Here is a 26624-nt window from a genome sequence, read left to right on the forward strand (position 1 = left end):
TTAATCCTAACAGTAGAATAATTATAAATATAAACAGATTCAAAATAGTTTTGGTAGATTTATTTATTATGAATTCATGTTTATCATTAAGTAAAGCTAAAGATATTTTGCATACATTTGTCTCTTGCAGATAATCTCATTTACTATAGGCATTTATGTAGGCTTAAGGGACCTGTGAACCCCTTGGGATTATACAGTATTTGATATGTATGTTCATATATGTATTTTTCTTTGGAGAGAATCAATGATTGGTCTATAATTTTCATCAGGTTTTCATAGGGATTTATGACTGACTATCTCTCATCTCCTAATACTGCTCCCCATATACACACATACAAGTTAAGATCTGTGGATGTAAGACAAATAGGCTATATAATATGAGATAAAGTATGTGGCTTGAGTCCCTGACTTCATCATTTATTGACTTCATTACTTTAGAGGAGTTCCCCATTAGTAAAAGGTGGGCAAAATGTGCAACCCAAAATTTTGTTGTGAAGATTAAAATTGATAGTATATTGTAATGAAAAAAAATCACTTCATAAACACTAAAACAGAGGTTATAGATTAATAGCATATAAGCTGAACTTGACTTTAGAAATGCTTTATTTGGTCCACACCATTGTTGTTTTATCTTGAGTTAGTTGCAAGTACCTAACATTCAGGACCTTTTATATAAAAATCTTTTATATAAAAATCTAGATTTTCAGCTTATCTTTAAAAATGATAAACTGGCAACATTGAGCCCATATCTTCTCTTGGCAGCAGTTGGGTGAAGCAGTGTTGTGAGATTGGGCTTATTCATCCTCGATGTCACTATGATTCCCACTGGTCACCTTGACTGCCTGGGTTACCTTGCTGGCCTATCTAAAGCATCATTTAGCTGTAGTTAGATGACAACCATACCTTCCAGTATTTCCCTTTGTGTCACTGTGAGAAAAATTTTAGAAGTCAGAGGGCCATAGTTTTATTCTGGGATGTCATTTCTAAGGTTTTAAATATTTATCATAGAAAATTCTTTATTGCCAAATATTAATAATGGATGATGTCTATGAGAACAGAAGTATACTAGTGAAAAGTACAAAAGGAAAATGGCAGTCTACCCTAAAGAGATTGAGAGTTTTGAAGTAGAGGTGAATCTGACCCACAGAAAATAATTAGAAAACAAACATTTTACACATAATTTAACACCTTATATATACTTAAAATAAGTTTAGAAGTGATTCAGAGAAGAGTGAACAATATGAACCTGAATGAACTACAAGATTTCTTGTATATCTATTACATTAAAGGCACTGTGCTAGAGCCACTATCTGGAGAAATTAAAGTATGAGTACTGTGCTTTAAAAAATTACAATCTAATAGGATATGTCCACGAAAAAGTAAATAATAGGCCAGGCACCGTGCCTCATGCCTGTAATCCCGGCACTTTGGGAGGCTGAGGAGGGTGGATCATGAAGTCTGGAATTAAAGACCAGCCTGGTCAAGATGGTGAAACCCTATCTCTACTGAAAATACAAACATTAGCCAGGCGTGGTGGCGGGCGCCTGTAATCCAGCTTCTTGGAAGGCTGAGACAGAGAATTGCTTGAACCCAGGAGGTGGAGATTGCGGTGAGCCGAGATCACGCCACTGCATTCCAGCCTGGGTGACGGAGCGAGACTCCCTCAGGAAAAGAAAAAAAAAAAAATGCCGGGCGCGGTGACTCACACCTGTAATCCCAGCACTTTGGGAGGCCAAGGCGGGCGGATCACGAGGTCAGGAGTTCCAGACCAGCCTGACCAACATGGAGAAATCTTGTTTCTACTAAAAATATAAAAATTAACGGCCTGTGGTGGCGCGTGCCTCTAGTCCCAGCTACTCAGGAGGCTGAGGCAGGAGAGTCGCTTGAACCAGGGAGGCGGAGATTGTAGTGAGCTGAGATCGCGCTACTACACTCCAGCCTGGTGACAGAGCGAGACGTCGTCTAAAAAAAAAAAAAAAAAAAAAAAAAAAAAAAAAAAAAAAAGGGTGCGGTGGCTCACGACTGTAATCCCAGCACTTTGGGAGGCCGAGGCGGGCGGATCGCGAGGTCAGGAGATCAAGACCATCCTGGCTAACACGGTGAAACCCCGTCTCTACTAAAAATATAAAAATATTAGCTGGGAGTGGTAGCGGGCGCCTGTGGTCCCAGCTACTCGGGATGCTGAGGCAGGAGAATGGCTGTGGTCCCAGCTACTCGGGAGGCTGAGGCAGGAGAATGGCGTGAAGCTGGGAGCAGAGGTTGCAGTGAGCCGAGATCGCGCCGCTGCACTCCAGCCCGGGAGACAGAGTAAGACTCTGTCTCAAAAAAAAAAAAAAAAAAAAAGTGGGGGGGGGGGGGCGGTAAATAATATCAGGTAGGTAGTTTATGTTAGGTTTTAGTTAATGGTTTAGTAAATGCTACGGGAATGGAGAAGAAATTAAGATTCTGGATAGTACGGAAAGAATTGTACCCTGAAATGACTTCAGAGAAGGGGAGACTTTGAAATAGGATTCAAATTCTAAGAGAGCAAAAGGATAGAGAAAAGCAGAAGGGCAGACCATAAGGTATTCCAGTAGTTTAGCTGATTGAAAACTAGCTTGTCCACAGCAAGAATGGAAGGGGATGGCTTTGAAAAATATTAAAGAAGATGTAATAATTAAATGTAAATGATGAAGTACATAGAGGAATATTTAGAGTAATATTTAGATTGATGAGCAGAACTTTGAAGAACAGTTAAAATTAGAAAGTTGAGGACCGCCGGGCACGGTGGCTCCAGCCTGTAATCCCAGCAGTTTGGGAGACCAAGGCAGGCGGATCACCTGAGGTCGCGAGTTCAATTCCAGCCTGACCAATTTGGTGAAACCCCATCTCTACTAAAAATATAAAAATTAGCCGGGCTGTGGTGGCGCGGGCTTGTAATCTCAGCTACTCAGGAAGCTGAGGCAGGAGAATCACTTGAACCCAGGAGGTGTACATTGCAGTGGGCGGAAATCGTGCCACTGCACCCAGCCTAGGCGACAGAGGGAGACCCTGTCTCAAAAAAAAAAAAAAAAAAAAAAAAAAAAAGAAAGAAAGAAAGAAAGAGAGAGAGAAGAGAAGAGAAGAGAAAAGAAAGAAAGTTGAGGACCAGCCAGGCGCAGTGGCTCATGCCTGTAGTCCCAGCACTTTGGGAGGCTGAAAAGGGTGGAACATTTGAGGCCAGGAATTCAAGACCAGCCTGACCAACATGGTGAAACCCCGTGTTTACTAAAAATATAAAAAATTAGGCCGGTCACGGTGACTCATGCCTGTAATCCCAGCACTTTGAGAGGTCGAGGCGGGTGGATCACGAGGTCAGGAGTTCGAGACCAGCCGGACCAACATGGTGAAACCGTCTCTACTAAACATACAAAAATTAGCCGGGTGTGGTGGCGCGCGACCGTAATCCCAGCTACTCAGGAGGCTGAGGCAGAAGAATCGCTTGAACCTGGGAGGCGGAGGTTGCAGTGAGCTGAGATGGCACCACTGCACTCCAGTCTAGGAGACAGAGAGACTCCGTCTCAGAAAAAAAAAAAAAAAAAAAAAAAATTATCCGGGGGTGGTGGTGCGTGCCTGTAATCCCAGCTACTCAGGAAATTGAGGCAGGAGGACCGCTTGAACCTGGGAGACAGAGGTGCAGTGAGCCGAGATCTAGCCACTGCACTCCAGCATGCAGGACAGAATGAGCCTCTGTCTCAAAAAAAACAATAATAAATAAAGTTGGGGATCAACAAAGTCCACTAGTATGGGCACCCACATAGGCCACGATGATAACTTATTTATAAACAGTGAAAGCTTTTATGAGGCAGTTACTTCATTTCTACTGTATATATCCATATAAAATGACTTTGGTTATTATTTCAGATTCACAAATGGTATTTGCTAGCCCAAACTAAACTTTTTTTCTCTCTTTGCTGACATTTATATATCTTGGCCAGCCTTTCATCTTTTTATTCTAACTGGGTTTTGTAGTTCTTTTTTCTAGCTTTAGAAAACAGTTGCATCATCTTGGGCAAGGAACTTAATTTTTTCCACCCTCACTTCCCTTATCTGTAAGATAGGGGTATTCACTACTCTTCAGGATTGGTGTGAAGTTTCAAAGTAAACATCATCAGGAAAAACTTTTAAAATTGATCAGCATGTAATAGCTGTTATTATTGTTGTTTTGGTTCATATCTGTGTTCATTCTCTCAGATTTTCTGGCTTCTCTTCTACTTTATCCCTATGATACTTTCTCAAGTTCAGTTCTAATTTTTTTCTCCTCAATAGCACTGTCCTTTCAACAACTGACATTATTTAACACTTATTTCCCTGAGTCCAAACCCTCTTTCAAGCATCTAAAACTTAACACTTTAATTATACCTTTCACTTTTCTCACCTTGCCACTACTAACAAACTCCTCAATTTATTTTCAGTCTGATCTTTATCCTTTGATTCTTCAGTTATACATTCTAGGGATACATTGTAAATCAAAACACTTTCACAGTTCATATTGCTTATGCTATTTTTATATCTGTATCTTAAAATCTAGGAATAAGCATCAAGAATTTAAGAGACAGTTATTGCATCTATGCAGTTTTGAATTAAAGCGCCATGAAGAATAAACTATATTATAAAAATACTTTCTGTAAATTGTTTATATTCATTTGCATTTACGTTTATTTAGGGAATAGAGGAATGAATTTCATTTCTTTCAGAGTTGTTATGAGAAGTAAATATGAAGTGTTAAGCATGGTACCTGGCATGTAGTAAGTGTTCCATAAATGTCAGCTATTTTAATTGTCATTGTGAAGCAGGGCCAGCCTTGTTTATTGACAGAGCAATAATTTGATGATTATTGGAAAATTCTCCTTTCCCAAGGTTTGCTAATTATAATTCCCTACATTCCACTTATAAATATCCATTACTTTGGATTTAGACTTTTTGCCTTTGGGGCCTTTTTGTTAATATAAGATGAATCTTTAGGAATGATGGGTAATAACTGGGAGGGGCCTCTGTGGAGCTGGTAATGTTCTATTTCTTGATTTGGTTGGTGGTTACATGTGTCACTTTGTAAAAGTCAAAGGTTAATTTTTGTTCTCTTGCATTATACTATATTTTAATAAGGAGTTAATATAATATACCACAGGGAACTATGTATCAGAATTATTAGTTGTTGATGTATATTGGTATGAGTTAGTTTTAAATGGCTTTCATTGCTTAGAGGTTTTTAAGCTTGTTTAAGATGTGAAATATCTTAGTACCCTGAATTTCCTCCTACATGATAGATTTTAACGGCATCATTTGAACTATGATTTAACTCAAAATTAAATTTTACTTTAAGATCTTATAAAGTGACAGATTTGGTTAAATTAGACATCATTTAGTGGTGCACATATTCATGAAAAAACTGTTAAACTAGAAACATTACTTTTTCTTAAGTTTATTCATTAATATATACTGTATTTGCTATGTATTCATTCATTTTGTTCTGCTAGAATGACAGACAAGTAGCAGTAGGCATCAAAGGTGCTTAAAAAAATTTATGGGCCAATATTCATGAACTAAGTCAACAGCCATTAAAAATAACATAAAAAAGAAAAATTTATGGGAAAAAAGGACTGAAAATTGAAAAAATTCTACCTGTATCAGTTTTTTAGCAAGTTGTGAAAACACTGACATTATTTACCTTTTAGCAGTAGAACACGTTAGTCAGGTTCATCTTGGTCTAAACAGGATTCTATGGAAGCATGAGTGTGAGTAATTCTGTTTTAGAGTTTAGCTATTTCTTTTCCTCAGAATTATGCATACAGAAATAAACAAATAAAATACAAAACAAAATACTTTTTTGTATTTTGTTTGTTCATTTGCAATATGAAGACTTTAAACCATTTTAATTACAAAGCTCTTAAAAATGATTTATCATTCTGAAACATGCTCATAATTTTTATATCCAAATATCATTACATTTTATAAGAATTGGTATTTGTATCTATTTTTAGATGACTTCAAACCTGCTTCTATTGACACTTCTTGTGAAGGATACCTTGAGGTCGGTGAAGGTGAACAGGTGACCATAACTCTGCCAAATATAGAAGTGAGTATTTCTATATATTTAAAGTGATCACTTTTGTGGGATGCTCAGTAAATTTAAATGAAAACTATTGCAGAATTTGTGTAGTGATAATTGGTTAAAGTAATAAGCAGAGAAAAGCAAAAACCATATTGTAAACTACTTTAGGAAGAAAAATCTTAAAATACTTTAGTCCATTTAATAGTTCCAAGAACTATGATAGCAAATGATTTGAAAAAAAAACTGGAGTCTAAAATATTTATTAAATGTCTACTCTAAGCCAGATTTTAAACACTGACCTTAGGATAGTAGCATATCCCTTGCCTTCTAGTCCTAATCTTTTATAGCAGACAGACACAGAAACATCTAGTGTTATAAGTTAGAGCATATACAAAATTCTATGTAACCACATAAGTAGAAGCAAATACTCTACCTGGTGGAATCTTAAAAAGCTTCATAAAGCAAGTAATATTTCAGCTGAGCCTTTAAAGGACAATAGATTTTATTGGGTAGATGAGGAGTAAAATAAGCAAACAGAACAGTATATGAAAGGCTCTGATGCTGAAAGAACAAAGAGTTTGTGGAATAAGTGACTTTACATAGTAAATCATAGTATAATGAAAAATGACGGCCGGGCGTGGTGGCTCACGCTTGTAATCCCAGCACTTTGGGAGGCTGAGGCAGGAAGATCACGAGGTCAACAGATCGAGACCATCCTGTCCAACATGGTGAAACCCCATCTGTACTAAAAATACAAAAATTAGCCAGGTGTGGTGGCCCGCACCTGTAGTCTCAGCTACTCGGGAGCCTGAGGCAGGAGAATTGCTTGAATCCGGGAGGTAGAGGTTGCAGTGAGCCGAGATCACAACACTGCACTCCAGCCTGCCAATTGGCGAGAATCCGTCACACACACACACACACACACACACACACACACACAGAAAAAAAAAGAAAAGAAAAGAAAACAAAGAAAAGAGAAGAAAAAAGAAAAATGGGCCAGGAGCGGTGGCTCACACCTGTAATCCCAGCACTTTGGGAGGCCGAGGTGAGTGGATCACCTGAGGTCAAGATCAGCCTGGCCAACACGGTGAAGCCCGTCTCTACTAAAAATACAAAACGTAGCAGGGCGTGGTGGCTCACGCCTGTAGTCCTAGCTACTCGGAGGCTGAGGCAGAAGACTTGCTTAAACCTGGGAGGCAGAGGTTGCAGTAAGCCAAGATCGTGCCACTGTACTTGAATCTGGGCTACAGAATGCGCCTCCTTCTCACAAAAAAAGAAAAAAGAAAAAAAAAAACTCCGGGTGCGGTGACTCACGCCTGTAATCCCAGCACTTTGGGAGGCTGAGGCGGGTGGATCATGAGGTAAGGAGTTTGAGGCCAGCCTGGCCAACATGGTGATGCCTCGTGTCTAAAAATACAAAAATTAGCCAGTCGTAGTGGTGGGCGCCTGTAGTCCCAGCTATTTGGAAGGCTGAGGCAGGAGAATCGCTGGAACCTGGGAGGCAGAGGTTGCAGTGAGCGGAGATCACACCCCTGCACTCCAGCCTGGGCGACAAAGTGAGACTCCATCTCAAAAATAAATAAATAAATAAAAGAAAAGAAAAAGAAAAATGATTTATAGCAACAGAGACTAGAAAAGTAGGTCAAGATGAAATTGTGAAGGATATTTTATGTTGTAATGTAGAATTTGAACTTTAACCCATAGGTATTAGAAAACCATTCCAAGTTTTAATACACAGAGGTAACATGATTAGATTTGTTAGATTAGAAAATCTCTTTCTTTTTAAAACCATTCCTCAAACTCTGGCTGAAAGTCCAATGATTAGAATTCTAATGATTCGATTGTATTTTTGAAAGAACTTCAGCTGGAGTTTGAGGAGTGGTTTTAAAAAGAAAGAGACTGTCAGGGAGGCCCTAACCAAAAGTTTTGTCCATTAAAAAAATTTCCAGATGTATCCAAGTAACGGTACCAAATACTATTTGCATAAAAATACAAGTTCTTTGTTGTATGCTCTAGTTTTTTCAGTCCTTGAGTTATAAATTTTTGAGTATTCAGCTTAAGTTTCTTTTGCTTTTTGCTTTTCTTTTATACTGACTTTATTCTCAGAAAAAATCAAGACTGTAACTTTATACTTCAATATATAAAGAAAATGCTAGATTTTTTTGAGATTTTTTTCTTTGTTTTATTTAGTTTTTGTAATAGGAGTGGTTTTGTGCTAGTCCATCCACATTCTCCTTTATGCATTAATGAGATGGTTTACCATGGTTATATGTATAGCAAGTAAACTCTGTATCCTCTCATCTGCTGTCTTTTTCTTATTTTTATCAGTTAACCATTTATTGAGCGCCCACTGTTATGTCAGACTGTATCAGTTACTATCTCCGGAGATTTTCCTAAGGCTAATTAAATGTGTAGGGGTTTTTTGTTGAATATTTCCATTTGTTCTTTCTGGAACTGAAAGAAATGAAAAATATTTAGCATGAGATGTTGTAGATAAGTTAATCTTTCTATTACTCTGTTATGAAAAATTCTAGTTCTAGTGTTTCTAAAACAATTTGGAAATTTAATCTCCAGTAACCTAAGGCTTCTTTGCTTTATGATGTTTATTAAAGAAAAATCCGAACCAACCACCGTATTTTAAGAGTTTAAAGCCTCACATTAACAGCAGGAACCATCGCACCAATGCACTCCAGCCTGGGCAACAAGAGCAAAACTCTGTCTCAAAAAACAAACAAACAAACAACAACAACAACAAAAAACAGGAACCACTATCTATTGTCTCAGGCTATATAGTATTATTGATCAGTAATGATTGGTTTGCAGAATCACTTTAGTTGGATTTTTTTTTTTTTTTTTTGCCAAGTAGAATATTGTTTTCTCAAGTTGCCATCCTCCCATCCTCATCCCTTGCATTGCTCTTCTACTACAAACAAATGGGGATTGTTATGTTTAATAATAAACCCTTGTCATTCACTCATATCTTGCTTTAACCAAGAGTTACCATCTTCCAGGTGTTTGGTTATGGTCTCAATTGAAATACGTCTTAAAGGAAGCACAGTTATAGGAGGCCTATGTTTTCAAGCCTGAAAAGTGTAAATTTCAGAAATTGTAAAGAAATCATTTGGGAAAAAGTCACTACCACCACCACCACCCCTTTCCACAAGCCCCCAGAGATATGTCCAAAAAAGAATATGCCTCAGTATTTGTGTGTGTGTATATGCATGGACATTCTGTGTGATAAGTCATATTCTAAGGTAGCTGCCACTGGGAATACAGAAGTAGACTAGACATAGTCAATATCCTGAAACATTTTATCATTTAATGGGAGAGACAGAAAATAACTGATTAAAATGTAGAAATCTAAGAACTATAAAAAGATATACATAGAATATTATAGAAACAGGAAAGAGAGTTATCTCAGCCAGGGTACAGGGAGAACACATCAGGATACACTGAATTTTGAAGATGAGTTAAAGTTACCCAGGTAAAGGAGAGAGGGAAGGACATTTTAGTCAGAGAAAAGAAAAAGACAAGGACTAAGATACGACAACAAAAGAAAGTTTGTTAAACATTTGAAGAACTACATATAATGCCTAGTGGCATATATGTAGTTACGTATGTAGGCGTATGTGTAGGCTAGGTTAAAAGGGGTGCATATGAGGACAAGGTGGGTAATATTTAGATATTTAGGAACCAGATTGATAAAGGATCTATTATATAATATAAATTAATTATAACTCATTTAAACAGTGAGAATGAAAGAGTTATTTAGATCACCATCTGTCAAAAGCAAATATTGTTTCTCCTGGGTATGTAGTCCTTGAACAATCATGAATAACAATGGAAATTACATTCTCAAATAGACTTTGTGAGGGTTTTCCCCTTCCACTTAAAGAACACCTTTTTTTTTTTTTTTTTTTTAATTATACTTTGAGTTCTAGGGTACATGTGCATAACGTGCAGGTTTGTTACATATGTATACTTGTGCCATGTTGGTGTGCTGCACCCATCAAAGAACATCTTTAAGCAGGTAGGAGATTTGCTTTTCTTCAGTCTTCTTAATTCTGTTGGTATTTTGTGGAAATGTAATGGTTATTAGTTTGAAGTATTTAGATTCTTCTATTTTCTATATGAACTTGCTTTCATCATCCTAGTATAACTGCCTAGGAAGCTTAGAGTCAGACCATAAAATAGACCTTTTATTATATTACAATTTTAAGAGTACCTTTGGTTCTTTGGTAGGGTAGATTTTCTAATTCCATTTGTCTTAGGTTTCTATGGTATTACCAAATAGAAGAAACTAATAAAAACGAACACTAATAGTCTGGTTAAATAGTGGGCATTTACAAATCTCTCTTCCTTACAAACAATTCTCCATGATTGCTATAAAATTTCAAAGTGTTGAATTTTGAAAGAAAAAGTTTTACTTACTTTGACAGAATCTTGATTCTGTGTTTCTCCTTCTATGTTATACTTCAAGTCACCCATAAACTACCTAAATTTACTACCCTGAATCCAAAGAGTGTAGTGAAAAAGACAGATGAAGATAGGCTGAAATCTCAAAGCTGCTGTCATTGAGGAAAGGGAAGAGAGGAAGTACTCACCTTGGGACCGTAAAGATTTGTTTCACTGGCCTATAATGAGCAATTGAAATTCAATTTGAATACAACCAATATATTTTATGAATAAGGAAACAGAGTTTTGAATCATATTTTCTATTCTTCTTTTTTTTTTTTTGAGACAGAGTCTTGGTCTGTTGCCCGGGCTAGAGTGCAGTGGCACGATCTCTGCTCACTGTAACCTCCACCTCCCGGGTTGAAGTGATTCTCCTGCCTCAGCCTACTTGGGGGTCATTGGTGCTGAGATTGGCATATTTTTAGCGTTGACTCTTTATCTTATGAGGTACTTCTGTGGGCTTTTATGAAATAGCCCACTGGAAACTTTTAACTATCTATTATTCAGGCAATGCATTTCTAGTGGTTATGTATAATTTAACCCTCAAAACCTATACTTATGAGGCTCCTATATGTATGAGGGGTACTCCAGATGACCCTCTTGGGCAAAGTCCCTTTCCAAATGAACCTGGTCTGGTTTTCTCCAATGGGTTTACTTAGCTGATATAGGAAAATAGTCCACTATGTTCTTGAAATCTCATTTGATTTTAGGACCAGAGTCCTATTTTAACACCCTTTTATATTTTTTAATGAAATGTATCTTTCATTATTACAAAATAACATTGCTTTCCTATTTTAGTGTTTTGAAGCTTAAGTGCTTACTTCTCTGAGATATATATATATATCCACCTTTCTTTCTTTTGTGTGTTCAAAGAATCTTAGTGTCTCTTCCTTTTATTTAGCTGACATTTACATAGCTACCTTTACTTTCTGTCTTTTGTGTATTCATAGAATCTTAGTGTCTCTTCCTTTTGTTTAGCTGACATTTTGTATGAAGTATATATTTTGTTAATATAATATGCTGTTTTCTTTAACATAATATGCTGTTTTATTTTTAAACCTAGTTTGGCACTTTCTGTTTTTATTGGGAGAATACTGTCTATTCAGTCTATTCACATTTAGTTCAAAATTTATATACTTGATTTTTATTTATCTTATAGTTTATTAGTTTTTAAATATTTGTTGTTTCTTCTTTTATATTCTTTATTAGTTTTACCAACCATTTCTTTTTTTCCCTTTGTCTTTGTGTTTTTTTTTTTTTTTTTTTTTTTTTCATTACTTTTTAAAATTACTCTTGTTACTTTGGGAGTAGTAGTATACTTTTCCATTCCATTATTGATTATTTTCTTTTCCTGCTGTTCATAATGAGACATATGATTTTATTTTCTTATATGAAAGCTGAGTTCCTCCATTATTTTCCTACCTCTATCAAGTGAGATTTTTAGAATACATTTATTATCTCTTAATAATAAGACTTTTTTCTCCTCCCTTCCACTTTTCTTTCTTTCCACCTCAGCCAAACACCTAAGTTTTTGCCAAGATATTGTATTACATTACAGAATGTCTTCATGTCAAGAATACTTATTTAGCTCTTACATTATACATTCTCAGTCTATTCTTATCTTTCTTTCTTTTTTTTTTTTTTTTTGAGATGGAGTCTCACTCTGTCACCCAGGCTGGAGTGCAGTGGCGCGATCTCGGCTCACTGCAACCCCCACCTCCTGGGTTCGAGCAATTCTCCTGCCTCAGCCTCCCAAGTAGCTGTGATTACAGGTGCCTGCCACCATGCATTTTCTATTTTTAAGAGATGGGGGTTCACCATGTTGACCAGGCTGGTCTCAAACTCCTAACCTCAGATGATCCACCTGCCTCAGCCTCCCAAAGTGCTGGGATTGCAGGCATGAGCCACTGTGCCCGGCCAAGTCTATTCTTATCCATTTAAACTTAGGAATATATAAATAGCCAGATTCCTTTTATCACTTCTTTTATTTATATTTATATTTTCTCTTCATTTCCCTATGTTGAGGTGTTGGTTCTAATTCCTTTGTTGTATGGTTAAGAGTCCTTTCATTCCCTCAAATAACATATGCACTCACTTATTTTATTTTATTTATTTTTTAGAGACAAGATTTCATTCTGACACTTAGGCTGGAGTGCAGTGGCACAATTATAGCCCACTGCAGTCTCAAACTCCTGGGCTCAAGCAATCCTCCTGCCTCAGCCTTCCAAGCAGCTAGGACTACAAATGTGCACCACCACGCCCAGCTAATTTTAAAATTTTTTTGTAGAGACAGGTTGTCCCCGTGTTGTGCAGGCTGATCGGAAACTCCTGGGCTCTAGTTATCCCCCCACCTTAGCCATCAAAAATGGTGGGATTACATGCATGAGTCACCATGTATGGCCCACTCACTTATTTTGTATTTCATTTTTTATAGTTTTGTCTTTTGGTTGACTATCCTAAGTCAGTCATTCACGTAAACCAGTTGTAAGCAATTCTGTATGGTTTGTAAACAGTGACAAATTGAGAAAGTTGGAGAGTAGATGAGAAGATAATGGAGGGTCCATGTGCAGGTTTATGGAATATGGCTTTTATCCTGAATACATAGTTTTTTAAGCACAGAAAGATTTTTAAGCATGGGAACAATACAATTAGATTTGCCTGTCCACAGAATGGGGAACAAAATTGGAAAGAGAGTAGGGAGGAGAATAACAATAAACTAGGTGAATGACAATTGAAGGTGTGTAATCACAGTGAACATGGAGCTGATAGGAGGTATTCAATATTTTTTTAGAGACAGTGATAGTTCATATGCTTAGTAGTTGTCTGGTACTTTAATAGTTGCCTTTTTGGGGTATTGAATAAGGGAATGGACAGAAACTGAAGCTTAAAAGTTAGGAATGGTGCTCAATTCAATGAGGGAGAAAGTTTACATTTATAAAATTTGTTCAAAATGTAGATGGCAGGTGTAGAGATTATGAAATATTTGTTTCATGTGTTACTTATAACCAGAAATTGTCTATATTGTTCATATTTAACATTCATTGAATATTTATAAAGGTCTTGGTGCTTCTTCAGGTACTGAGAACAATTTTTTAAAAATTAATGATGAGTTCTTATTTTCAGGAGGTCAGAGAACAATAATACACTGTAATTTTTAGATGTATTCCATTCTAATTAAGACTACAGGTATCATTAAGAAGAATATATTGCACAAATCTCTTATCAACTGTAATTTGGAGTCCTTAGGTAACAATTTTGGGATATCTTACTTGTTTCAGTTAACACGTCTGAAAAATCTACTTACCAGTCAAGTAGACCCACTTTGTTTTGTTATGATCATGCTCCTGACTCTCCAACTTACCCGGGCTTCAACTAATCACTCCACATCTAACCATTTTAGAGCTAGCCCAGACATGTCTTCATTTATGTATTGTACATTCTTGATTTTCTGTAGATTACTTTAGTCTTTGGGAGAGGTAAAAAACCCACAAACAACTGTTCCTTTATTTTACATTTATCATTTTCCCTCCATACCTTCAGAAATCTCTAAACTACCCATCTTTTATGGCATTTTCAATTACCAAATTTATCTTATACTCCTCCTAGTGGTCATTTAGTAAATCTCTAATGATTAACTTTGTAATACACCCCTTAGACTTTTTAGAAGTCATCCTTTTCTAACCTAACAGTACTATTTTATTATTTTTGTAATATTTGACAAAATTATTATGATAAATCCATTAAAAATTTAATGTACTTTTATAAACTTCAAAGACAAACATACACAAATAATTGTTTAGAAATACATATATGTAGGGTAAAGCAAAAGAATGACAAACATAAAATTCTTTCAGGTTTGATGGGGCAGGGACAAAAGATATGGGAGGAGCATGTAAGTAGATGTAGTTTATTAGTAATGATCCAGGTTTATTTTATGGCCAACAGAATAGTATAATGAATGACATGTACCCATCACTGAGCTTTAACAATTACCAACATTTTGCTAATATATATTTTTTAATCTAGTGTCTTACCACTTTTTTCCCTTGGCATATTTTATAGCAAATCCCAGACAATGCACTATTTCATCAATGCTTACTTATGTATCTCTAACTGATAAGGACATTTCTACCTTTATCTAAGCACCATGCTATTGTCACAAATAACATAATTAATAATAATACTTCATCCATAGTCACAATTTTGTGATGATATCAAAAACATGTTTTTACAGACATTTGTCTGTAAAATGTCCTAACTGGAATCCAAATAAGATTTCTACATTGTATTTGAATATTATATTTCTTGTCTCTTTTGTTCTTTAAAAGTCCCTTCCTTTTCTCTACACCCCTTTTTAAATTTATTCTTTTTAGAGACAGGGTCTCACTGTGTTGCCCAGGTGAGAGTGCAGTGGCTATTCATGGGTGTGATTATGTTACACTAAAGCCTAGAACTCCTGGCTTCAAGCTGTCCTCCTGCTTCAGCACTCATCCTCCACAAGTAGCTGGTACTACAGTGCCTGCACCTGGTTCTCGTTCCCTTTTTATGCCATTGGTTTGTTGGAAAAACCGTATTATCTGTCCAAGAGAATACACCTACATTCTGGACTTCAAATTACTTCTATATGGATGTATTTATCTTGTTCCTCTATTCCTTCTGTTTTCTATAAAATGGTAGTTATATATCTAAGGGCAGGCTGGATTACGGATTATTTGGGGTTTGATAAGAATTAAATTCTTTGGGGTTTTTGTGTGGTTTTTGGCAAGAGTATTTTATGGATGGCACTGAGTACTTTTATATTACATCATTAAGCACATAATGTCTGCTTATCTTACCTTTAAGGATGCTAAAATTGATTAGTGGTTTAGTGTAAAAGGTGTTCCTTAATATGCATGGGGAGGTACTACTTTAAGAAAATGCAAGATTTTCAAAATTAAACTTACAATGCAATAAGAAAGAAGATGACGAGGCTGGGCACAGTGGCTCATGTCTGTAATCTCAGCACTTTGGTAGACTGAGATCGCTTGAGGTCAGGAGTTTGAGACCAGCTTGACCAACATGGTGAAACCCTGTCTCTACTAAAAATAGAAAAATTAGCTGGGCGTGGTCGTCCACGCCTATAGTCCCAACTACTCTGGAGGCTGAGGCAGGAGAATCACTTCAACCCGGGAGGTGGAGGTTACAGTGAGCAGAGATCGTGCCACTGCACTCTAGCCCGGGCAACAGACCAAGACTCTGTCTCAAAAAAAAAAAAAAAAAAAAAAAGGAATAGAAAATATGATTCAAAACTCTGTTTCCTTATTCATAAAATATATTGGTTGTATTCGAATTGAATCTCAATTGCTCATTATAGGCCAGTGAAACGAATCTTTACGGTCCCAAGGTGAGTACTTCCTCTCTTCCCTTTCCTCAATGACAGCAGCTTTGAGATTTCAGCCTATCTTCATCTGTCTTTTTCACTACACTCTTTGGATTCAGGGTAGTAAATTTAGGTAGTTTATGGGTGACTTGAAGTATAACATAGAAGGAGAAACACAGAATTAAGATTTCAAAGGCCTTCCCAACCGAATTCCTATGATACATTTTAAGTAATAATATTAACTTTTTAAACAGGGTTCAACTCCACCAGTAACTGTTTTCAAAGGTTCAAAAAAACCTTACTTAAAAGAATGCATTTTGATTATTAACCATGATACTGGAGAATGTCGACTAGAAAAACTCAGCAGCAATATCACTGTAAAAAAAACAAGGTATGTGGTTTAATGAAATAAATTATATTATAAACATTAATTTCTAAGGAAATGTCAGGAAAAAATTTACTATATTAAGTAACATTATAATATAAGGTTTATTTATGTGTGGTACAAAAATGTTTTAATCTTTTTCTAAGTTTAAGTTTGGTGGCGGGCGCCTGTAGACCCAGCTACTCGGGAGGCTGAGGCAGGAGAATGGCGTAAACCCGGGAGGCGGAGCTTGCAGCGAGCTGAGATCCGGCCGCCGCACTCCAGCCTGGGCGACAGAGCGAGACTCCGTCTCAAAAAAAAGAAAAAATTTGATGGAGATCCTAAGCCAAAAGCTTTTTACCACATCACCCTGTGATATATAAAAGCTTGTTTTGCTTCTAAGTGCTTTCTATAGGTATAGGTATACTTTTTATCCTATTGTAGATACTTCTGTATAACTGGATTGAAGGGAGCCATTATACATTCTCTAAAATAATTTCATCTTCATTAGTAAAAATTTATTGAGTACGTATGCTGTATAAGGTACTAGAAAAAGGAAAGTTTGCTCTGCAAACGCCTCAGAACTTCTGCATTTTATTCAAGTAAACAGACCATTCCATTTAAAAAGTCAATAGGAGAATATACCCATCTCAAATCCTTTTTGGAAATAGGTGAGACATTACTTACCATGTAACATAAGGATGTTTGCTCTAAAAGCCATGCAAATAGTATAGACAAAAATTGCTCTAGGAATTAAGAAAAAGGAGAAGTAATGGTAGATCGGAACATTCAGGGAGGCCTTTTTGATGTACCTTAAGGGGAGGTTAGGATCATAAGAATTACCCTGGGTGCTTGTTAAAAATTAGTTCCCGAATCCAGCCTTAAATCAGGGAAGGATCCTGGGAAACTCTATTTTTTAATATCCCCTCACCTCTACCATCTATGCCCTGCTGTGATTCACACCAGAAGAAAGTTTGTGAAATACGATTTAATTGATTAGAGAGGAGATGAGGGTGTAAGCCAAGTTTGAAGGCAGGAATATATCTGACTTACTCAGGGCCAATGAGTAAGACCTATTTGAACGGAGCAGAGGTTTGTCTCTGTACCCTTGTATATGTTTTGGAAAGTAGGGGGCGATATTGATATTGGGCTAGAGGTAAGTTTGTAATTTCGTTGGTTGAGGTTAGTGCCATCAATATTAACTAAGAAATTAGGACATTATCTTGCTGGTAGTGGTTGCATATTAAAGTCTTTTTAACCAGGGATTGGCATGTTTACAGTTTTGTTTTAAAACATTAATTCAGTAGAAAAGCTGAGTAAATGAAACAATGCAGGAATCAGAAAAATGTATAAACCAGGATTTTTTGAGAGCAGGAATGAAGAGAAAAGTGAGATTCTAAAGACTCTTTGAAGGAAGAACTGACAGGATTTGGTGACTGGAAATGGGAGAGGCAAAAATCAAGTATACTTTTGTTATACACTCTTCTTAAAGATGTTGAGAGAAAAGTATTTGAATCTCCTTTATTATCATGCCTGTCTTAAGTTATGAATGGAAACTGTAGAAGTGATTTAGTTTTAACAGAAATGATAATCTTAGAATTTAGGGAATATATCGTACTTGTTATACACTTATATTTTTCCTTTTATTTTAGTCATTTGTGAATATCTTATCTGTTCAATTTAAGCAATGGCTTTTTTTTTTTTTTTTTTTTTTTTTAGTGGTTGTTTTATTTATTTTTAAATAGAGATGGCGGGTCTTGTTATATTGCCCAGGCTAGTCTTGAACTCCTGGCCTCAAGCCATCCTCCTTCCTCAGCCTCCCAAAGTGCTGGGATTACAGGCATGAGCCACTGCAACAGCCTGGATTTTTGTTTTTGTTTTTGTTTTATGAGATAAGGTCTCACTCTGTCACCCAGGCTGGAGTGCAGTGGTGCAATCATAGCTTACTGCAGCTTCAAACTCCTGGGCTCAAATGATCCTCCCACAGCCTCCTGAGTAGCTGAGATTACAGGTGTGCATCATCATGCCCAGCTAATATTTTTATTATTTTTATACAGACAGAGTCTCACTATGTTGACCAGGTTCGTCTTGAATTCCTGGCCTCAAGTAATCCTCCCACTTTGGCCTCCCAATATGCTGGGATTACAGGCATGAGCCACCAAGTGTGGCACTGGTTTTGTTTTTGTCCTTCTTTGTATCCCTCAATGGACATGTGTATCACAGAAATAGAACTTGACAAATACTTGTTAAATTATGAACTAAATTAATGTTTTAATTATGGAATATTACTCTAAAGATGTTTAGGAAAAGAGTAAGTGGTCAGTTTTAGTAACTTTGTAAGTTGAAATTTTTGTTACATTGCTGTCATACCTATTTCAATATTTGATATTCTTAATTGCAGAGTTGAAGGAAGCAGTAGAATTCAGTATCGTAAAGAACAACAGCCACAACAAATGTGGAATTCAGCCAGGACTCCCAATCTTGTAAAACATTCTCCATCTGAAGATAAGATGTCCCCAGCATCTCCAATAGATGATATTGAAAGAGGTAAAATCTAAGTGTATATAACATCCCTTTATAAGAGATAATTAAGAAATGTTAAGGCCAGGCACGGTGGCTCACACCTGTAATCCCAGCACTTTGGGAGGCCGAGGTGGGTGGATCATGAGGTCAGTAGTTCAAGACCAGCCTGGCCAACATGGTGAAACCCCATCTCTACTAAAAATACAAAAATTAGCTGGGCATGGTGGTGCACGCCTAGAGTCCTAGCTACTCGGGAGGCTGACACAGAAGAATCACTTGAACCCTGGAGATGGAGGATGCAGTGAGTGAGATTGTACCGCTGCACTCCAGCCTGGGTGACAGAGCAAGACTCTGTCTCAAAACAAAACAAAACAAAAAAGAAATGCTAAATGAATTTTTTCATTTTAATTAACAGTGGTACTAATTATAAACATTTACCAAGAGCATAATATTTTTTGTAATTATGCATTTTTCTGGGGTAAGGATGTAGCTTATGATTTTTAATTTTATGTAAACAATATCCATATAAGAGAATTTGTATCATTTTATTTACTTTTTTATTATACCTTAAGTTCTAGGGTACATGTGCACAACGTGCAGGTTTGTTACATATGTATACATGTGCCATGTTGGTGTGCTGCACCCAGTAACTCCTCATTTATATTAAGTATATCTCCTAGTGCTATCCGTCCCCCCTCCCCCTACTCCACAACAGGCCCCAGTATGTGATATTCCCCTTCCTGTGTCCAAGTGTTCTCATTGTTCAATTCCCACCTATGAATGAGAACATGTGGTGTTTCGTTTTCTATCCATGCGACAGTTTGCTGAGAATGATGGTTTCCAGCTGCATCCATGTCCCTACAAAGGACATGAACTCATCCTTTTTTATGGTTGCATAGTATTCCATGATGTATATGTGCCACATTTTCTTAATCCAGTCTATCATTGATGGACATTTGGGTTGGTTCCAAGTTTTTGCTATTGTGAATAGTGCCACAATAAACATACATGTGCATGTGCCTTATAGCAGCATGATTTATAATCTTTTGGGTATATACCCAGTAATGGGATGGCTGAGTCAAATGGTATATCTAGTTCTGGATCCTTGAGGAATCACCATACTGTCTTCCACAATGGTTGAACTAGTTTACAGTCCCACCAACGGTGTAAAAGTGTTCCTATTTCTCCACATCCTCTCTAGCACCTGTTGTTTCCTGCCTTTTTAACGATTGCCATTCTAACTGGTGTGAGATGGTATCTCATTGTGGTTTTGATTTGCATTTCTCTGGTGACCAGTGATGATGGGCATTTTTTCATGTGTCTGTTGGCTGCAGAAATGTCTTCTTTTGAGAATTGTCTGTTCATATCCTTTGCCCACTTTTTGATGGGGTTGTTAGTTTTTTTCTTGTAAATTTGTTTAAGTTCTTTGTAGATTCTGGATATTAGCCCTTTGTCAGATGGGTAGATTGCAAAAATTTTCTCCCATTCTGTAGGTTGCCTATTCACTCTGATGGTAGTTTTTTTTTTTTTTTTCTTTTTTTTGCATGTAGAAGCTCTTTAGTTTAATTAGATCCCATTTGTCTATTTCAGCTTTTGTTGGCATTGCTTTTGATATTTTAGTCATGAAGTCCTTGCCCATGCCTATGTCCTGAATTGTATTGTCTAGGTTTTCTTCTAGGGTTTTTATGGTTTTAGGTCTACCATTTAAGTCTTTAATCCATCTTCAATTCATTTTTGTATAGGGTGTAAGGAAAGGATCCAGTTTCAGCTTTCTACATATGGCTAGCCAGTTTTCCCAGCACCATTTATTAAATGGGGAATCCTTTCCCCATTGCTTGTTTTTGTCAGGTTTGTCAAAGATCAGATGCTTGTAGATGTGTGGTGTTATTTCTGAGGCCTCTGTTCTGTTCCATTGGTCTATATATGTGTTTTGGTACCGTACCAGTACCGTGCTGTTTTGGTTATTGTAGCCTTGTAGTATAGTTTGAAGTCAGATAGTGTGATGCCTCCAGTTTTGTTCTTTTTGCTTAGGATTGTCTTAGCAATGTGGGCTCTTTTTTGTGTCCATATGAGTTTAAAGTAGTTTTTTTCCCTAATTCTCTGAAGAAAGCCATTGGTAGCTTGATGGGGATGGCATTGAATCTATAAATTACCTTGGGCAGTATGGCCATTTTCACGATATTGACTCTTCCTATCCGTGAGCATGGAATGTTCTTCCATTTGTTTGTGTCCTCTTTTATTTTGTTGAGCAATGATTTGTAGCTCTCTTTGAAGAGGTCCTTCATATACCTTGTAAGTTGGATTCCTAGGTATTTTATTTTCTTTGTAGCAATTGTGAATGGGAGTTCACTCAGGATTTGGCTCTCTGTTTTTCCATTATTGGTGTATAGGAATGCTTGTGATTTTTCCCTATTGATTTTGTATCCTGAGATTTTGCTGAAGTTGCTTATCAGCTTAAGGAGCCTTGGGGCTGAGACAATGGGGTTTTCTAAATATACAATCATGTCATCTACCAACAGGGATAATTTGACTTCCTCTTTTCCTAATCGAATACCCTTTGTTTCTTTCTCTTGCCTGATTGCCCTGGCCAGAACTTCCAACGCTATGTTAAATAAGAGTGCTGAAAGAGAGCATCCCTGTCTTGTGCCTGTGTTCAAAGGGAATGCTTCCAGTTTTTTGCCCATTCAGTATGATATTGGCTGTGTGTTTGTCATATAGCTCTTATTATTTTGAGATACGTTCCATCAATACCTAGTTTATTGAGAGTTTTCAGCATGAAGGGCTGTTGAATTTTGTCAAAGACCTTTTCTGCATCTATTGAGATAATCATGTGGTTTTTGTCGTTGGTTCTGTTTATGCAATGGATTACATTTATTGATTTGGTTGAGCCAGCCTTGCATCCCAGGAATGAAGCCGACTTCATCATGATGAATAAGTTTTTGATGTGCTGCTGGATTCAGTTTGCCAGTATTTTATTGAGGATTTTCACATTGGTGTTCACCAGGGATACTGGTCTAAAATTCTCTTTTTTTGTTGTGTCTTTGCCAGACTTTGGTATCAGAATGATGCTGGCCTCATAAAATGAGTTAGGGAGGATTCCTCTTTTTCTGTTGGTTGGAATAGTTTCAGAAGGAATGATACCAGTCCTTCTTTGTACCTCTGGTAGAGTTCGGCTGTGAATCCATCTGGTCCTGGCTTTTTTTTTTTTTTTTTTTTTTGTTTATAAGCTATTAATTATTGCCTCAATTTCAGAACCTGTTATTGATCTATTCAGAGATTCAACTTCTTCCTGGTTTAGTCTTGGGAGGTTGTATGTGTCCAGGAATTTATCCATTTCTTCTAGATTTTCTAGTTTATTTGCATAGAGGTATTTATAGTATTCTCTGACGGTAGTTTGTATTTCTATGGGATTGGTGGTGATATCCCCGTTATCTTTTTTTATTGTGTCTATTTGATTCTTCTCTCTTTTCTTCTTTATTAGTCTTGCTAGCAGTGTATCAATTTTGTTGATCTTTTTAAAAAACCAGTTCCTGGATTCATTGATTTTTTCAAGGATTTTTGTGTCTCTGTCTCCTTCAGTTTTGCTCTGATATTAGTTATTTCTTGCCTTCTGCTAGCTTTTAAATTTGTTTGCTCTTGCTTCTCTAGTTCTTTTAATGGTGACGTTAGGGTGTTGATTTTAGATCTTTCCTGCTTTCTCTTGTGGGCATTTAATGCTATAAATTTCACTCTACACACTGCTTTAAATGTGTCCCAGAGATTCTGGTATGTTGTGTCTTTGTTCTCATTGGTTTCAAAGAACATCTTTATTTTTCTGCCTTCATTTCGTTATTTACCCAGTAGTCATTCAGGAGCAGGTTGTTCAGTTTCCATGTAGTTACGTGGTTTTGAGTGAGTTTCTTAATCCTGAGTTCTAATTTGATTGCACTATGGTCTGAGAGACAGTTTGTTGTGATTTCTATTCTTTTACATTTGCTGAGGAGCGCTTTACTTCCAACTATGTGGTCACTTTTGGAATAAGTGTGATGTGGTGCTGAGAAGAATGTATATTCTGTTGATTTGGGGTGGAGAGTTCTGTGGATGTTTATTAGGTCCACTTGGTGCAGAGCTGAGTTCATGTCCTGGATATCCTTGTTAACCTTCTGTCTCATTGATCTGTCTAATATTGACAGTGGGTGTTAAAGTCTCTCATTATTATTGTGTGAGAGTCTAAGTCTCTTTGTAGGTCTCTAAGGACTTGCTTTATGAATCTGGTTGCTCCTGTATTGGGTGCATATATATTTAGGATAGTTAGGTCTTCTTGTTGAATTGATCCCTTTACTGTTATGCAGTAGTCTTCCTTGTCTCTTTTGGATCTTTGTTGGTTTAAAGTCTGTTTTATCAGAGACTAGGATTGCAACCCCTGCTTTTTTTTTGTTTTTCATTTGCTTGGTAGATTTTCCTCCATCCGTTTATTTTGAGCCTATGTGTGTCTTTGCATGTGAGATGTGTCTCCTGAATACAACACACTGATTGGTCTTGACTCTTTATCCAATTTTCCAGTCTGTGTCTTTTAATTGGAGCATTAAGCTTATTTACATTTACATTTAAGGTTAATATTGTTATGTGTGTATTTGATCCTGTCATTATGATGTTAGCTGCTTATTTTGCTCATTAGTTGATGCAGTTTCTTCCTAGCATCGATGGTCTTTACAATTTGGCATATTTTTGCAGTGGTGGGTACCGGTTGTTCCTTTCCATGTTTAGTGCTACCTTCAGGAGCTCTTGTAAGGCAGATCTGGTGATGACAAAATCTCTCAACATTTGCTTGTCTGTAAAGGATTTTATTTCTCCTTCACTTATGAAGCTTAATTTGGCTGGATATGAAATTCTGGGTTGAAAATTCTTTCCTTTAGGAATGTTGAATATTGGCCCCACTCTCTTCTGGCCTGTAGAGTTTCTGCCAAGAGATCCGCTGTTAGTCTGATGGGTTTTCCTTTGTGGGTAACCTGACCTTTCTCTGGCTGCCCTTAACATTTTTTCCTTCATTTCAACTTTGGTGAATCTGACAATTATGTGTCTTGGAGTTGCTCTTCTCAAGGAGTATCTTTGTGGTGTTCTCTGTATTTCCTGAATTTGGATGTTGGCCTTCCTTGCTAGGTTGGGAAAGTTCTCCTGGATAATATCCTGAAGAGTGTTTTCCAACTTGGTTCCGTTTTTCCCATTACTTTCAGGTACACCAATCAGACGTAGATTTGGTCTTTTCACATGGTCCCATATTTCTTGGAGGCTTTGTTCATTTCTTTTTACACTTTTTTTCTTTAAACGTCTCACTTCATTTCTTTCATTTGATGTTCAATCACTGATACCCTTTCTTCCACTTGATCTGATTGGCTACTGAAGCTTGTGGAAGCGTCATGTATTTCTCACGCCATGGTTTTTAGCTCCATCAGGTCATTTAAGGTCTTCTCTATGCTGTTTTTTCTAGTTAGTCATTCATCTAATCTTTTTTCAAGGTTTTTAGCTTCTTTGCAATGGGTTTGAACATCCTCCTTTAGCTTGGAGAAGTTTGTTATTACTGATCGTCTGAAGCCTTCTTCTCTGAACTCGTCAAAGTCATTCTCTGTCCAGCTTTGTTCCATTGCTGATGAGGAGCTGCATTTCTTTGGAGGAGAAGAGGCACTCTGATTTTTAGAATTTTCAGCTTTTCTGCTCTGCTTTCTCCCCATCTTTGTGGTTTTATCTACCTTTGGTCTTTGACAATGGTGACATACAGATGGGGTTTTGGTGTGGATGTCCTTTCTGTTTGTTAGTTTTCCTTCTAACAGTCAGGACCCTCAGCTGCAGATCTGTTGGAGTTTGCTGGAGGTCCACTCCAGACCCTGTTTGCCTGGGTATCAGCAGCGGAGGCTGCAGAACAGCAAATATTGCAGAAGGGCAAATGTTGCTGCCTGATCCTTCCTCTGGAAGCTTTGTCTCATAGGGGCACCTGGCTGTATGAGGTGTCAGTCGGCCCCTACTGGGAGGTGTCTCCCAGTTAGGCTACTCAGGGGTCAGGGACCAACTTTAGGCAGTCTGTCCATTCTCAGATCTCAAACTCTATGCTGGGAGAACCAATACTCTCTTTAAAACTGTCAGACAGAGACATTTAAGTCTGCAGAAGTTTCTACTGACTTTCGTTCAGCTATGCCCTGCCCCCAGAGGTGGAGTCTACAGAGGCAGGCAGGCCTCCTTGAACTGCGGGGGGCTCCACCCGGTTCAAGCCTCCAGGCCACTGTGTTTACCTATTCAAGCCTCAGCAATGGTAGATACCCCTCCCCCAGCCTCACTGCTGCCTTGCAGTTTGATCTCAGACTGCTGTGCTAGCAGTGAGCAAGGCTCCATGGGTGTAGGACCCTCCAAACCATGTGTGGGATATAATCTGGCATACCATTTGCTAAGACCATTGGAAAAGCCCAGTATTAGGGGTGGGAGTGTCTCGATTTTCCAGGTACTGTCTGTCACAGCTTCCCTTTGCTAGGAAAGGGAATTCGCCAACCCATTGCACTTCCTGGGTGAGGCAATGCCCTGCCCTGCTTCGACTCACACTCTGTGGGCTGCACCCACTGTCCAACAAGCCCCGGTGAGATGAACCCGGTACCTCAGCTGGAAATGCAGAAATCACCCATCTTCTGCATGGCTCACACTGGGAGATGTAGACTGGAACTGTTCCTATTCAACCATCTTGGAACCTCCCCTTGTATCATTTTAAATTACTATTCAGGGTAAAAAAAAAAAAAAAATGACTCTTTAGAAATATATAACTGGAGTTTTCTTCTTTTTGGCATTTGTGATGACTCAAATTCAGTTCTTCACAGCATCTTCCTATCAAAATGTTTATGTATGACCAGATCGTACATATTTAAGTTGTCACCAATTCCATAGGGAAATGAGGAAATATAGTAAGCAGAATAAGCAAGCACCTTTTTCTGAATTGCTGCTTACTTCTCAGAAGGGAGGTATTTTTAGGGAAGTACATACAGTCCTTTTGTAAGTAAGAAAACTTAAATCTCCATTTTTTTTTTTTCTAGCTGCAATGTGGGTTATCGATGTAGTAATTGTGGCTGCAGTGAGACCCTGGTCACTAAAGTATATTTGCTTCTACACTTTGCCTTCTTAAAATTTGCACATAGCCATCCAATTTCATTGTTCTCTTCTAAGCCCAGTAGAGTATTCATTTTCTAATTGATTAGTAGCTCCTATACAAACAATAAAAAAGACAAGTCCAGAACCCTTGGTGGTACAAGGGGTCTTGAATTTTATTTTTTTTACATCATACCTGCTTCCAAATGGATTTGAATTATGATATCTTCATATACATGAATACAATAAAATATTGGTACGGAAAATCAAGATATTGAAGCAAATTTGCTGATCATTAACACATTAAATTGCCAGGTGCAGTGGTGTACACCTATAATCCCAGCACTTTGGGAGGACAAGGCAGGTGGATCACTTTAGCTCAGGAGTTGAAACCAGCCTGGGCAACATGGTAAAACCCCATCTCTACAAAAAAATACAAAATTAACTGGGTGTGGTGGTGTATGCCTGTAGTTCCAGCTACTTGGGAGGCTAAGCTGGGAGGATCACTTGAGCTTGGGGAGGTCAAGCCTGCAGTGAACAGTGATTGTGACACTGCACTCCAACCTGGGTGACAGAGTGAGACTCTATCTCAAAAAATGAAATAATAATAATAATTTAGCTCTGAGCTTCTAACCATCAAGAAAAAAAAGGAGACACAAGCAGCATATGTTGTATTATTGGATAGGTTACAAAGAATCAGACTTTTTCCTGTTACTAAATTCTGAAAGGAATTCATCATATGGAACGTTTTT

General features: G+C 37.4%; 1 protein-coding gene across 3 annotated transcripts in view; it reads left to right on the forward strand.

Annotated features, from left to right (window-relative positions):
- Positions 1-26624, forward strand: part of EAF2 (ELL associated factor 2) — a 52014-nt gene that overhangs the window by 3365 nt on the left and 22025 nt on the right. For 2 of the 3 annotated variants that reach the window (XM_007985630.3, XM_038003403.2), the window contains exons 2-4: positions 6000-6094; positions 16139-16275; positions 18650-18795. In XM_007985630.3, the coding sequence (XP_007983821.2) occupies positions 6000-6094; positions 16139-16275; positions 18650-18795 (378 nt within the window). The remainder of the gene's footprint in view (positions 1-5999; positions 6095-16138; positions 16276-18649; positions 18796-26624) is intronic. The other variant, XM_038003402.2, reaches the window with a different exon arrangement.

Source organism: Chlorocebus sabaeus, chromosome 22 (genome assembly GCF_047675955.1).
Source record: "Chlorocebus sabaeus isolate Y175 chromosome 22, mChlSab1.0.hap1, whole genome shotgun sequence".
Classification (NCBI taxonomy): domain Eukaryota; kingdom Metazoa; phylum Chordata; class Mammalia; order Primates; family Cercopithecidae; genus Chlorocebus; species Chlorocebus sabaeus.